The 15,149-nt window shown below is 46.8% G+C and overlaps 1 protein-coding gene across 2 annotated transcripts in view; it reads left to right on the forward strand.

Annotated features, from left to right (window-relative positions):
* ZSWIM8 (zinc finger SWIM-type containing 8) overlaps positions 1-15,149 on the forward strand; it is a 131,433-nt gene that overhangs the window by 103,567 nt on the left and 12,717 nt on the right. For both annotated transcript variants that reach the window (XM_063961345.1, XM_063961346.1), the window contains exons 20-22: positions 11,491-11,714; positions 12,122-12,595; positions 13,316-13,484. In XM_063961345.1, coding sequence (XP_063817415.1) covers positions 11,491-11,714; positions 12,122-12,595; positions 13,316-13,484 — 867 coding nt within the window. The remainder of the gene's footprint in view (positions 1-11,490; positions 11,715-12,121; positions 12,596-13,315; positions 13,485-15,149) is intronic.

A 15,149-nucleotide genomic window follows, 5' to 3' on the forward strand; every position in this document is an offset into this window, starting at 1 on the left:
TCTCAAGACAAGCCTTATAAATAATTTTATGTTGAAAATAGTCACAACTAGAGTAAATATAACTCAAAAAAATAGCAACAATATAGCACTGAGGATGGATCCGTGGTTACTCCAATATAGTTAACTTCACACAATAGAAATATCCTGGATGACTATCCAAATAGTGGCACTTTGCACAGTGGAGCCTCCCTAAGGATCACGAGTCAACATCCAGTCAGTGTGGCTGCCACATATACATACATTGTTTACATTACTATACATATTGAGAACTTTTAGTCTTTCTGGGTAAGTTTTGTGATGTAAGTTTTGTGATGTAGGCCATGCACCATTTTAGTTGCCCTTTTTTGTACAGTCTCTAATGTATTAATATCCTTCTGAAGATATGGCCACCAGAATTGAACACTGTATTCTAGATGAGGCGTACCAATGACCTATACAGGGACATTATTACTGCTGCTGATTCCTCTCCCAATGCAGCCAAGCATCTGACTTGTCTTCCTCATTGCTTTGTTACATTGCTTACCTACCTCTAAGTCACCTGAAATAGTGACTCCTAGATCCCTTTCCTCCTCAGTAGTTTCGAGTATAGTGCCATTAATACTATATTTAGCCTTTGGATTTTTGAGACCCAAGTGCATGATTTTGCATTTTTTCACATTAAACTGTAATTGCCACATTCTTGATCATTCCTCTAGTCTACCTAGATCCTCAGTCATTTGTTTTACCCCTCCTTGTGTGTCTACCCTGTTGCATACCTTTGTCATCTGCAAAAAAAGCATACTCCTCCTGCAGGGTCCACAGTTTATCCACAGGATAACATTGGAATATGAGGTAGCGTCAGCGGAATAGCACCAATCAATCAAAAGCTTTGGCCTCTCAGAATGCAACGGGCCCGTCCCTATATCCCAGCCTCCTGGCTCAGGTAATTCAGTTTTTTGTTTGGTGCGGCAGGAGCCGGACCATGGTCATAGGGCTGCTGGTTTATTGCAGCCATAAGCTTTTTATTATTTTATTTTTAGAGTTGTCTTCTTCTTTTTGAGCGATCTTTCTAAAATGCTTTGTATACGCACATTAGAAAGAGTCGCTCCAACAACTCTCTGCCGGGTCGCGGCAACGCTTACCCACGTGTACAGTGCTGTTTTGGCGGGCATCAGTATGGATGTACTAGTAAGTCCAGCTGACGTTGCCAGGCTATGGCTGGAGCACGGCGAGAAGGTAAAGCGTTGGTTCCACTGGGGTTGATGTCAGCAGTGGGGATTAAGACCCCCCCCCCTGTCGCTCCTCCCCCCGGTTCATGACCAGTTTCTTGCCATGAACTGAATTCCCGCTTCCGTCTGTGACGCTAGATATCTAACTGACCCAGTCGCAGCATAGGCGGCTGTGTCGCTGGTGCATCTGTGTTCACTTGGGCGTCAGTGTTTACTGATAACATATGTGTTCACTTGGGCGTCGGTGTTCACTATTTGTGTCCGGATCCACTCAGCGTTGGATAACCTATTGATCGATCCTGGAATCGGGGTTAAATCTCCCTGTATACCGCTCTTGTATCTTAGTGATACAGCACTAAGTCTCTACCTACCATTGGGGTGCGAGTAGTTGGATAAGTGCCTGATGCATATGAGTCTGATAAACTGTTACTGCTGTTTCTTTCGCTTGCGACTGAATACGTTAAAAATCCTATATAAGGTAATGCAGTAATCTGTTTTTCCTACATACCTGAAATGTGTCTGTAGTTGAATATATGTTCATATTGCTTATTATACTAATGTATAACATGTGACTGATTGCTAGTGTGGCTGATGACTTTTTTCTATACTATACTATATTTCCGTCAGTTTTGCTGTCTTTGTATATACCAATCCTCAATGTTGGTGCAAGGCAGGGAGGGATCGGATTCTATATCACTTTAGCAAGCTTATAGAATAGAATAGAGGAGAGGAGATTTCGCACACAGAGACTGAAAAGTTTCTTCACAGTAAGGACAATGGGTATTTGGAATTCCCTGCCTGAGAGAGTAGTAATGGCGGACTCGTCATTGCTCTTTTAAGAATGGGCTAGATAAATACCTAATGGAGAAGGATGTAAGAGGGTTATGGTGGGTAACTCATGTACTATAGTAATAAAAAATAAAATAAACAAAGGAGCTTCTTAGTTTACGGCTAAACATTCACCGCAGTTAAAATTAGTTTAAAAATATTCGTGTCCCCCTCAGACTCTCCACCTCTCTACAAAACTTCAAACGGGCTCTCAAGACCTACTTCTTCACCAAACCCAGCCAAATCTCATCCTAAACCTCTGTTCCACGCTCTCTATGTACCCCATCTGTGTCACCCCTGTCTGCCTACCCCTCCCCTTTAGATTGTAAGCTCTCACGGGCAGGGCCCTCTTCCTTCATGTGCTTATCCTTTTTCTTACTTTAATAATCTTCAACTGCACCAAATCCAGCAGTCTTCTGCCACCTGATACTTATTCCAGTGTCATCTGCTGATGTAACTATGTTTATTTACCCTGTTTGATTATTTATGTACTCTGTAAATGAGCGCTGCGGAACCCTTGTGGCGCCATGTAAATAAAGGATAATAATATTAGTGTAGGAGATCATTAACACGTTGAACTCGATGGACAAATTGTCTTTTTTATTTAACCTCAGAAACTGTTTCTATGTAAGTAAGTCCCACTGAGACCTCAAACTCCATTGTAAAAACAGCATTGCAGTTGGTTGTCTAGTGGTGGAATGCTCAATGTTGTGGTTTATAAACAAGAAGATATTAATTTTGCATTATAACAGCATTCTCCAGACCTTGCTTTTAGAACTCTTTTAAAAGTTTGTATAAATCTTTTGGCCACGCCATTAGGTGGAGGAAGGCGTGTAGGAGACGTGAAATGTTTTATACTGTTCTCATACATAAATTGCTAAAATTCAGTTGACATGAGCTGAGGCATATTGTCACTTCAGCTTAATCACTTGTGGCTGCTTCAAGTGATCATCCACAGCAGTCCATAAACGTTCCTGCAAAATCGATGTACCTTCTGCCAGGGAGAGGTGGACCATTCCATGAATGTACCACTGGAGGAGCATTTTGAACTTTCTGACACCTGGAACACTCCTTAATTAAAGTCTCAATTTGGCTATTGATTCTTGGCCACCATACGTAGCTTCTTCATTTTGCCAGTACATGGATGGCACAGTTTAGCCACACGTCAAGGTTCCTTGTCACACAGATAATTGATCCTGCCCGCTTGAAAATACATGGAACACATGATTTCCCCTATATTGTCAGCCCTTTAAAGTTAAGTCCAGTACTGTGTAGAAAACTGGATTGCTTCTTGTGAACGGGCAATACAACTGTTGTTCAGTCAGTCTTCTGTATGGTTTACTTCTTTCAAATTCATCTATGCCTTTTGTTGCACGGAGGCTAATTCAGGTTGGGTTTTATATGTTGGCGGTCAGAATACCGATCGCGGCATCCCGATGATGTGAATCCTGATGGGGACAAGGTAAGTATATTTAACTTTCCCCAATGCCCCCCTAACCTTCCCTTCCTGCAGCCTAAATTTAACACCCCCCTTCCTCTTGCAGCCGAACCATATTCCTCCCCGGTAGTGCCTTATCCTACCCCCCTTCCCGCAGCCTAAACCTATCCCTCCACCTACCACCCTGCCACAGCCTAACCCTAACTCTCCACGGGAGTGCTTTAACCTAACCCCCCCCCCCCCCACCTCCCCGCAGCCTACTGCTAACACCCGCTTCCTGCAGTCTAACCCTCTCCCCACAGCCTAAACATAACCTTCCCCACCCGTGGCTTACTTCTCCGACGGCCTGGCAAGGGATTGCTTGGGATACCGGCGGTCGGGATACTGGCCGTTGGGACTATGACCATAGTCGAGAGTCCGGTGCCGGCATTCAGAACAATGACTGGATTCCGGCATCTGTATTTTGACTGCTGGGATCGCAACTGGATCCCTTCAGGTTTACATACATCTCCAATGCTTGCTGAACTGTGCATGCAGGACTGGTATTGCACGTGCAAATTGGGTCCTGAGTCGCTGAACTCTGTGCCACCTAAGCCATAGCCTGTCGGTCTGTTTGTGGGCAATGATGGCTACAGAGAGAGTTCCTGAAAAATGTAGAGGACAATGTCTGCTTCTTCTGATGCCGCTTCATCGGCCTCGGAAGTGGGGAAACACCGGTGTTCCTGAGCGAGCTGAGGGTTGCTCAGTTGACCAATGTTCAGGCAGATGATCTGATGCTGCGTCTTTGGATGCAGCAGCAGATTAGTGAAGCATGTAGGAGGTGTCTATTTACACAAGATGCCTCCTGCTGCATTAACATATTTTCTTACAGCAGCAGCATCCACAGACAGCTGCAGTGTCCATCTCTGAATCAGGCTCACTGTGTAACAGGAATCTGTCTGTGTCCATCTTCGTGTGCTCTGGCATGGGATGCTGTGCTGAGGGTGTATGGTGCTATTTGTTCCAGCTACAGTATGGGACACTAATTGGTGCCTTATGTGGCTCTGTGGTGCATGCGTCTGGTGCAGTGTGGGTCGCTGTGCTGGAGGTGCGGGGACTTAGCTGCACTGGTTGCTGTCTGTGATTTAGTGCTTGATCAGGAGCATGCACCATGATAATGAGGCCGAGTGACGGATGTCTGCTGCACTTGATGTTGGCAAGCTACCAGGGCCACTTTTCTGTGATACATCTTTTGCTTATAATGGCAACTCTCACAAGCTTAATATGGAGCATACAGGAGTTGGGCAGTAACCAGCATTAGATACAACAGCACACATCCAACAACTGTAATGCTTGATTAGTGGCAGAGCGGTGCACCAATCAGAGGTATAGGAAGAGGAAGAGACTCCCCACATGTCACAGTGCTGGGAGCAGTGTGAGTGTGTCAGTGAGCTAGTGGTTTCACCTAATCCTAAACGTGTGTGACGTCTTGGGAGTCCCTGTGGGCATACCTGAGAATTAGGGGACAGAGAGCTGCGGAGCACCCGGCAGGTGACCAAACTGCAGCAAGAGAAAATATAGAGATATTCTGTGTTGATGCAGAGGATGTGCTTTGCATTTATATTGTATGCACTGTGTATGTGCAGTTCTGTGACCTGTGTGCACTGTAACCCCAATTACTTACCCTGTGGTAGATCATTTCTAACTACAATCAAAACCTGGCCAGTGGGTAACGTCACATTGATCAATCTCTCACATCACTGATACAGAGCAACAAATCACATTAGGGGGCATTAATGGTGCCTCAAACTGTCACCAAGAACTGCATCAAAGGAATCTATACATTCTGCACTGATCCTGTGCATACATATCCCCTGAATAACCTGTTCAATGCTAGTTACCCACCCCATAATTAATCCGCTGTATAGCCTGCGTATAAGTGTTACATCTATTCCAGTGATATGTATCATGCATCCATATTTCTCTATCGTCCTAGTGGATGCTGGGGTTCCTGAAAGGACCATGGGGAATAGCGGCTCCGCAGGAGACAGGGCACAAAAAGTAAAGCTTTTCCAGATCAGGTGGTGTGCACTGGCTCCTCCCCCTATGACCCTCCTCCAGACTCCAGTTAGATTTTTGTGCCCGGCCGAGAAGGGTGCAATCTAGGTGGCTCTCCTAAAGAGCTGCTTAGAAAAAGTTTAGCTAGGTTTTTTATTTTACAGTGATTCCTGCTGGCAACAGGATCACTGCAGCGAGGGACTGAGGGGAGAAGGAGTCAACTCACCTGCGTGCAGGATGGATTGGCTTCTTGGCTACTGGACATCAAGCTCCAGAGGGACGATCACAGGTACAGCCTGGATGGTCACCGGAGCCGCGCCGCCGGCCCCCTTGCAGATGCTGAAGTCAGAAGAGGTCCAGAATCGGCGGCTGAAGACTCCTGCAGTCTTCTAAAGGTAGCGCACAGCACTGCAGCTGTGCGCCATTTTCCTCTCAGCACACTTCACACGCAGTCACTGAGGGTGCAGGGCGCTGGGAGGGGGGCGCCCTGGGAGGCAAATGTAACCTATAAAAAGGCTAAAAATACCTCACATATAGCCCCTAGAGGCTATATGGAGATATTTAACCCCTGCCTGATTTCTCTAAATAGCGGGAGACGAGCCCGCCAGAAAAGGGGCGGGGCCTATCTCCTCAGCACACGGCGCCATTTCCTCTCACAGCTCCGCTGGTCAGGACGGCTCCCAAGTCTCTCCCCTGCACTGCACTACAGAAACAGGGTAAAACAGAGAGGGGGGGCAAATTTATGGCGATATTTTGATATAACAAAGCAGCTATAAGGGAGCACTTATTATAAGGCTATCCCTGATATATATATAGCGCTTTTGGTGTGTGCTGGCAAACTCTCCCTCTGTCTCCCCAAAGGGCTAGTGGGTCCTGTCTTCGTTAGGAGCATTCCCGGTGTGTCTGCTGTGTGTCGGTACGTGTGTGTCGACATGTATGAGGACGATATTGGTGTGGAGGCGGAGCAATTGCCAAATATGAGGATGTCACCCCCTAGGGAGTCGACACCAGAATGGATGCCGTTATTTATGGAACTACGGGATAGTGTCAACACGCTAAAGCAGTCGTTTGACGACATGAAGCGGCCGGACAATCAATTAGTGCCTGTCCAGGCGACTCAAACACCGTCAGGGGCTGTGAAACGCCCTTTGCCTCAGTCGGTCGACACAGACCCAGACGCAGGCACTGACTCCAGTGATGACGGTGACGAATCAACCGTATTTTCCAGTAGGGCCACACGTTATATGATTTTGGCAATGAAGGAGGCGTTACATTTAGCTGATACTACAGGTACCACTAAACAGGGTATTATGTGGGGTGTGAAAAAACTACCTATAGTTTTTCCTGAATCAGAAGAATTAAATGACGTGTGTAATGAAGCGTGGGTTGCCCCTGATAAAAAGCTGATAATTTCAAAGAAATTATTGGCTTTATACCCTTTCCCGCCAGAGGTTAGGGAGCGCTGGGAAACACCTCCTAGGGTGGACAAGGCGCTAACACGCTTATCTAAACAAGTGGCGTTACCCTCTCCTGAGACGGCCGCACTTAAAGATCCATCAGATAGGAGGATGGAAAATATCCAAAAAAGTATATACACACATGCAGGTGTTATACTACGACCAGCTGTAGCGACTGCCTGGATGGGCAGTGCTGGGGTAGTTTGGTCAGAGTCCCTGATTGAAAATATTGGTACCCTGGACAGGGACAATATTTTACTGTCGTTAGAACAAATAAAGGATGCATTTCTTTATATGCGTGATGCACAGAGGGATATCTGCACACTGGCATCACGGGTAAGTGCTATGTCCATTTCGGCCAGAAGAGCTTTATGGACGCGACAGTGGACAGGCGATGCGGATTCAAAACGGCATATGGAAGTTTTGCCGTATAAAGGGGAGGAGTTATTTGGAGTCGGTCTATCAGATTTGGTGGCCACGGCTACAGCCGGGAAATCCACCTTTCTACCTCAAGTCACTCCCCAACAGAAAAAGGCACCGACCTTTCAACCGCAGCCCTTTCGTTCCTTTAAAAATAAGAGAGCAAAGGGCTATTCATATCTGCCACGAGGCAGAGGTCGAGGGAAGAGACACCAACAGGCAGCTCCTTCCCAGGAACAGAAGCCCTCCCCGGCTTCTACAAAAGCCTCAGCATGACGCTGGGGCTTCTCAAGCGGACTCGGGGACGGTGGGCGGTCGTCTCAAAAATTACAGCGCGCAGTGGGCTCACTCGCAGGTAGATCCCTGGATCCTGCAGATAATATCTCAAGGGTACAGGTTGGAATTAGAGACAGATCCACCTCGCCGTTTCCTGAAGTCTGCTTTACCAACGTCCCCCTCCGAAAGGGAGACGGTTTTGGAAGCCATTCACAAGCTGTACTCTCAGCAGGTGATAGTCAAGGTACCTCTTCTACAACAAGGGAAGGGGTATTATTCCACTCTTTTTGTGGTACCGAAGCCGGATGGCTCGGTAAGGCCTATTCTAAATCTGAAGTCCTTGAACCTGTACATAAAGAAGTTCAAGTTCAAGATGGAGTCACTCAGAGCAGTGATAGCGAACCTGGAAGAGGGGGACTTTATGGTATCCTTGGACATCAAGGATGCGTATCTCCACGTTCCAATTTACCCCTCACACCAGGGGTACCTCAGGTTCGTTGTACAAAACTGTCACTATCAGTTTCAGACGCTGCCGTTCGGATTGTCCACGGCACCTCGGATCTTTACAAAGGTAATGGCCGAGATGATGATTCTTCTTCGAAGAAAAGGCATATTAATTATCCCATACTTGGACGATCTCCTAATAAGGGCAAGGTCCAGAGAACAGCTAGAGATGGGATTAGCACTGTCTCAAGAAGTGCTAAAACAGCACGGGTGGATTCTGAATATTCCAAAATCCCAGTTAATGCCGACAACTCGTCTGCTGTTCCTAGGGATGATTCTGGACACGGTTCAGAAAAAGGTTTTTCTCCCGGAGGAAAAAGCCAAGGAGTTATCCGAGCTTGTCAGGAACCTCCTAAAACCAGGAAAGGTGTCTGTACATCAATGCACAAGAGTCCTGGGAAAAATGGTGGCTTCTTACGAAGCAATTCCATTCGGCAGATTCCACGCAAGAATTTTCCAAAGGGATCTGTTGGACAAATGGTCAGGGTCGCATCTTCAGATGCACCTACGGATAACCCTGTCTCCAAGGACAAGGGTGTCTCTTCTGTGGTGGTTGCAGAGTCCTCATCTATTGGAGGGCCGCAGATTCGGCATACAGGATTGGATCCTGGTGACCACGGACGCCAGCCTGAGAGGCTGGGGAGCAGTCACACAAGGAAGAAACTTCCAGGGAGTATGGACGAGTCTGGAAACGTCTCTTCACATAAACATTCTGGAACTAAGAGCAATATACAATGCTCTAAGCCAGGCAGAACCTCTGCTTCAGGGAAAACCGGTGTTGATCCAGTCGGACAACATCACGGCAGTCGCCCATGTGAACAGACAGGGCGGCACAAGAAGCAGGAGTGCAATGGCAGAAGCTGCAAGGATTCTTCGCTGGGCAGAGAATCATGTGATAGCACTGTCAGCAGTGTTCATCCCGGGAGTGGACAACTGGGAAGCAGACTTCCTCAGCAGACACGATCTTCACCCGGGAGAGTGGGGACTTCATCCAGAAGTCTTCCACATGCTGGTAACCCGTTGGGAAAGACCAATGGTGGACATGATGGCGTCTCGCCTCAACAAAAAACTGGACAGGTATTGCGCCAGGTCAAGAGATCCGCAGGCAATAGCTGTGGACGCGCTGGTAACGCCTTGGGTGTACCAGTCGGTGTATGTGTTTCCTCCTCTGCCTCTCATACCAAAAGTATTGAGAATTATACGGCAAAGAGGCGTAAGAACGATACTAGTGGTTCCGGATTGGCCAAGAAGGACTTGGTACCCGGAACTTCAAGAGATGATCACGGAAGATCCGTGGCCTCTACCTCTAAGGAGGGACTTGCTTCAGCAGGGTCCCTGTCTGTTTCAAGACTTACCGCGGCTGCGTTTGACGGCATGGCGGTTGAACGCCGGATCCTAAAGGAAAAAGGCATGCCGGAAGAAGTCATTCCTACTTTGATTAAAGCAAGGAAGGAAGTAACCGTGCAACATTATCACCGAATTTGGCGAAAATATGTTGCGTGGTGCGAAGATCGGAGTGCTCCGACGGAGGAATTTCAACTGGGTCGATTCCTACATTTCCTGCAATCAGGATTGTCTATGGGTCTCAAATTGGGATCTATTAAGGTTCAAATTTCGGCCCTGTCGATTTTCTTTCAAAAAGAATTGGCTTCAGTCCCTGAAGTCCAGACCTTTGTTAAGGGAGTGCTGCATATACAGCCTCCTGTGGTGCCTCCAGTGGCACCGTGGGATCTCAATGTGGTTTTGGACTTTCTAAAATCTCATTGGTTTGAACCACTAAATAAGGTGGATTTGAAATATCTCACTTGGAAAGTGACCATGCTTCTAGCCCTGGCTTCTGCCAGGAGAGTATCAGAATTGGCAGCTTTATCTTACAAAAGCCCATATCTGATTTTCCATTCGGACAGGGCAGAACTGCGGACTCGTCCGCATTTTCTCCCTAAGGTGGTGTCAGCATTTCATCTGAACCAGCCTATTGTAGTGCCTGCGGCTACAAGTGACTTGGAGGACTCCAAGTTACTGGACGTTGTCAGAGCATTAAAAATATATATTGCAAGGACAGCTGGAGTCAGAAAATCTGACTCGTTGTTTATATTGTATGCACCCAACAAGATGGGTGCTCCTGCGTCTAAGCAGACGATTGCTCGTTGGATCTGTAGCACAATCCAACTTGCACATTCTGTGGCAGGCCTGCCACAGCCTAAATCTGTAAAGGCCCACTCCACAAGGAAGGTGGGCTCATCTTGGGCGGCTGCCCGAGGGGTCTCGGCGTTACAACTTTGCCGAGCAGCTACGTGGTCAGGTGAGAACACGTTTGTAAAATTTTACAAATTTGATACTCTGGCTAAGGAGGACCTGGAGTTCTCTCATTCGGTGCTGCAGAGTCATCCGCACTCTCCCGCCCGTTTGGGAGCTTTGGTATAATCCCCATGGTCCTTTCAGGAACCCCAGCATCCACTAGGACGATAGAGAAAATAAGATTTTACTTACCGATAAATCTATTTCTCGGAGTCCGTAGTGGATGCTGGGCGCCCATCCCAAGTGCGGATTATCTGCATAAATTGTACATAGTTATTGTTAACTAATTCGGGTTATTGTTGAAGGAAGCCATCTTTCAGAGGCTCCGCTGTTATCATACTGTTAACTGGGTTTAGATCACAGGTTGTACGGTGTGATTGGTGTGGCTGGTATGAGTCTTACCCGGGATTCAAAATCCTCCCTTATTGTGTACGCTCGTCCGGGCACAGTACCTAACTGGAGTCTGGAGGAGGGTCATAGGGGGAGGAGCCAGTGCACACCACCTGATCTGGAAAAGCTTTACTTTTTGTGCCCTGTCTCCTGCGGAGCCGCTATTCCCCATGGTCCTTTCAGGAACCCCAGCATCCACTACGGACTCCGAGAAATAGATTTATCGGTAAGTAAAATCTTATTTTTATAGCTTATTTCTTGTAGAAAATAATTATATAAATGCCCCTATATGATCAGAGAACTAATGTTTAGAAGTATATAATCTAATAATGAGCAGGTATCTCATCTGTTTGCTGACCAGTGATGTATTACAGATATACAGATTACTACGTATGTATCAGTTGCGACTGGCAAAATACAAAATGTTTAATGCTGATTCTAATCATTTTTTTGCTAGAATGGAGGATTTCCAACTTGATGGATTTTGCCCATTTTTATTTTTTCTATAATTATTGGCACAACGCAGTATTGGGTCCATTATTGATGTATGAGCTACATTACATACATTTAGTAGGTCTTTAAAATATTTTTGTGTGTTAGCTGTTTTACTTATCATTGTAATTTTGTATTCCAGGGCAGGCCATGGAGATTGGCAGTGCAGCGCTAAATATTCTTGTGGAGTGCTGGGACGGACATCTCACTCCACCGGAAGTAGCCTCATTGGCAGACAGGGCTTCCAGGGCTAGAGATTCTAACATGGTCCGAGCAGCAGCTGAACTGGCATTGAGCTGCCTCCCTCACGCCCACGCTCTGAACCCCAATGAGATCCAGCGGGCCCTGGTACAGTGCAAGGAGCAGGTACGTATGTGGTTATAAATGTGTCTGATGTACAATGGGCATCAAGAACAGATTAATATGATACAGCAGAGTGCTGATTCTGCAGTAAGAATAGAATGTATCACTAGTATCAGTATTTATTTGGTGCCTTATTGTAACTTTCCACAACAAATGTATAGAAGGTAAATCTAGAAGAACTACAAAGTATTGAGCTCAACCGCAATGCTATATCTCATGTTCTTTACACACACATATGCCACTTAAGAGAATTATAGAAAGGGATAGAAATCTACTAGGTTTTTTTTTTCCAGATTAGACAAATAGTTGTTATGAAAGAATCATAAGTGATGTAAATAGACACAAAATGTTTATTCTAAGTTCTACTGGGTCAGTAAAGTATAAAGAAACGTTTCTGGTTTCCGCCCTAGGACAACCTGATGCTGGAGAAGGCCTGCATGGCGGTGGAAGATGCAGCTAAGGGGGGAGGTGTTTACCCAGAGGTCTTGTTTGAAGTGGCTCATCAGTGGTACTGGCTGTATGAGCAGATGGTGGGGGGAACCCCGGCGCAGAGAGAAGGAGCTACCGGCTGCAGTGCTGGAGGAGCACGTTCCATTGTAGAAGCTGTGCGTGGACTTACTGACGGCAGGATAATCCCAGATACCTCCACTGTGACTGTAGCAGCAGCAGTGACTGCTGCAACTGTGGTCCCGGTGATATCAGTCGGGTCGACGATTTACCAGCAGCATACTGCAATGGCGCATGCTCACACCCAAGGACTACACCCGTATACCACCCTGCAAACGCATATACCTACTGTTTGTAATCCACAGTACATTGGGATACCCCGCCAACAAATCCCACAACCGACAGTCTTTCCCGTTCCCGGAACTTTGTACACACAGGTAAGCCATGAAGGAGTATGGTGTGGGTCTGCATCTGTGACCTGCCATAGGATGAAGACCCTTTCTAGTTCTTTACCCAGGAATGTCAGAGCCTTGATGTGTTAAAAGCTGATTCTAATTCATTTTTGCAAACGTTGGGTAAAAAAAATATAATCCACAGACCAATTTAAAGCTGGAAGGTTTTATTACTTTGTCTCATTACTAGGAGCAGTTATGTTGTACACTTGTCAAGCTATCCTATGTGGAAGTCTTGTGCTTGTGTTTTGTAATGGCATGCCAGGCAGATTGGCTGCATTGGGCTAAAGGGCAAGTCTTTCTTCTCGTCAGTCCCTCACTTGCAGAAGCTTTGTGTTATATAATCTCTCCCAACTGCTGAAGTGACCATGCTAAGTTATTCACCTTGTGACACCTACTGTATGCTGACCTTCTGCCCAGCTTCAAGCACAGAGCAAGAAAACCGCCTTCCAGTTTGGTAACACAGCGAGGGGATCACTTCGGACAGCTGATTCATTCAGAGCATAAACACACACTGGCTACTAGATGTGCTCTACGAAATGCGTTTATGGGCAAGCAATACAATGATTGCATTGCAATGATCCATTCCCAGCCATCACACCCATTTTGGAACCATTCAGTGATTTCTGTGCACTTGAGGCCAATTTTTATTGAAATGTTTGTTACTGTTGTTCCAAAATGTCTTCATTTCTGTTTGTTTTGAAGGGTGTCCATCCAGCGTTCATTGGAGCCCAGTATCCTTACACCGTTACAACCCCATCTATAGCAGCTACAGCCGTGTCCTTCCCGGGGGCTCCAGTTCCCTCAATGACCCAGATTGCTGTCCATCCTTACCATACAGAGGCAGGACTGTCGCTGTCCTCTAATGTAGCAAGTGAGTAAGCACCTGTACACACACTGTATTTCTTTTTCATCCACTAGGGGTCACTGGAGTACTCTTGGGATATGGACGGTGTTAGCAAGGACAGGGCACTGAATATTCAAATTTCAGTAACTCTCCTCCCCTCCATACTCCCAGAATACCTCAGTGTTTTTTCGGTGCTCACATGGACAGGAAGCACAAGTGTGGACCTCCAGAGGGGGACATACATTTTTTACTTTTAAATATGTTTGTTTTTATTTTTTATACTTTTTTTCTCATTACAATCCTTTCCCAGCTTACACAAAAGCTCTGGGTACGGGATTATAGAAGCTGCTGCGTGCAGCTCTTGGCGTGTCGGGCCTCACAAAGGAGCCCCCTCACAGCCACAAGCAGCTCAGCTAACAACAGCTGAGGCTGCAGAAAGGACTGGATGGAACTTGTTGGAGAAGCCCCGCCAGAGTCCAGGAGCATCGCAGGTATTTATGCCCGGGGCGATTAGCTCCCGCTGCCGCCCCGCCGTGTGTGGTACTGCGCACCGCCATACGGTTACCCGCCGCCGGCCGTTACTTCCCTGCTGCCTGCCTCTTGTCACAGGCTCCTTAGCGCCCGCACTACCCGCAGCTCCCGACCCGCCGGCCAGTGTAACAATCTGGCGCAGAGGGGAGCCAGAGAGAGCCCGTCACAGCATCATGCCTGTTGCCGCCACCGCCGCCCGCTCATACATACCGCAGTACGGGAGCTCACGTTGGGGGGGGGGGGGGGGGGGGGGAGAATTGTGGCGGCTCAGCCCTCACGCAGACCGCGGACAGCGCTCAGGGCTGCCGCGGTTTGTCCCCTCTACATGCAGCGCAGCTGAAGGGGGGGACAAAATGCCCACAGCAGCAGTACTAGTCAGGCTGTTAAGCCAAGATAATAGGATTATGGTACTTACCAGGTACATCCTTTTCTTTGACTCCATAAGGGCACCTGTTGTCGAGCAGCGCCCATTTCGTGTAGACAACACACACTGACAGACATTGCAGTTACACTGCATTTTGTGTTTGCTGGTGACTTATTCATTATATTGTACTGCTGAAGGCAGTGCACGTGGCCAGACTATAGGAACTTGATCCAAAAGTCCTACCAACACCCCTACGCCATCCGGTGGAGTATTGTTGTAGGACAGCCTCTTCCTGGAAGAAGAAACAGGAAGCATGGTTAAAATGGCCTCCAGCCATGTGCTTACATTGTATAACATAGCATACTAGGTTATAAAGACGTGCACTTAAAACCATGGTCCTTTCTCATATAAAACAGCCTGTCTCAATATAATGCAGCCTTTCTCATAGCAAGCAGCAGTTCACAATATAATGCATATAATGTAGCCTTTTAATACAATGCAACATATGTAATACGTATTTTGCTGTGAGGTGGATTAATGCAGAAACAAGAACCGCAAAGTATTTATTGGCTGTGGTTACAAAAAAACCCAAGAAATAGCCACATTTGTTTTTTTGTTCACTTTTCTGCAATTTCATTTAAAACGAAACACGGCAAGAATTGAGGCTCGTGTGAGACCGAAAAAGATACCAAAGGGTCTCAGGATAGGTCTCAGTCTTTGCACAGGTCCCAGTCTAGTTCGGGTCACAATGTTCTCATTTGTCTTATAATTTCTCAGTTTCTGCTATATTGCATCCT

The sequence above is a fragment of the Pseudophryne corroboree genome, chromosome 3, assembly GCF_028390025.1.
Source record: "Pseudophryne corroboree isolate aPseCor3 chromosome 3, aPseCor3.hap2, whole genome shotgun sequence".
NCBI classification, from domain to species: Eukaryota; Metazoa; Chordata; class Amphibia; order Anura; family Myobatrachidae; genus Pseudophryne; species Pseudophryne corroboree.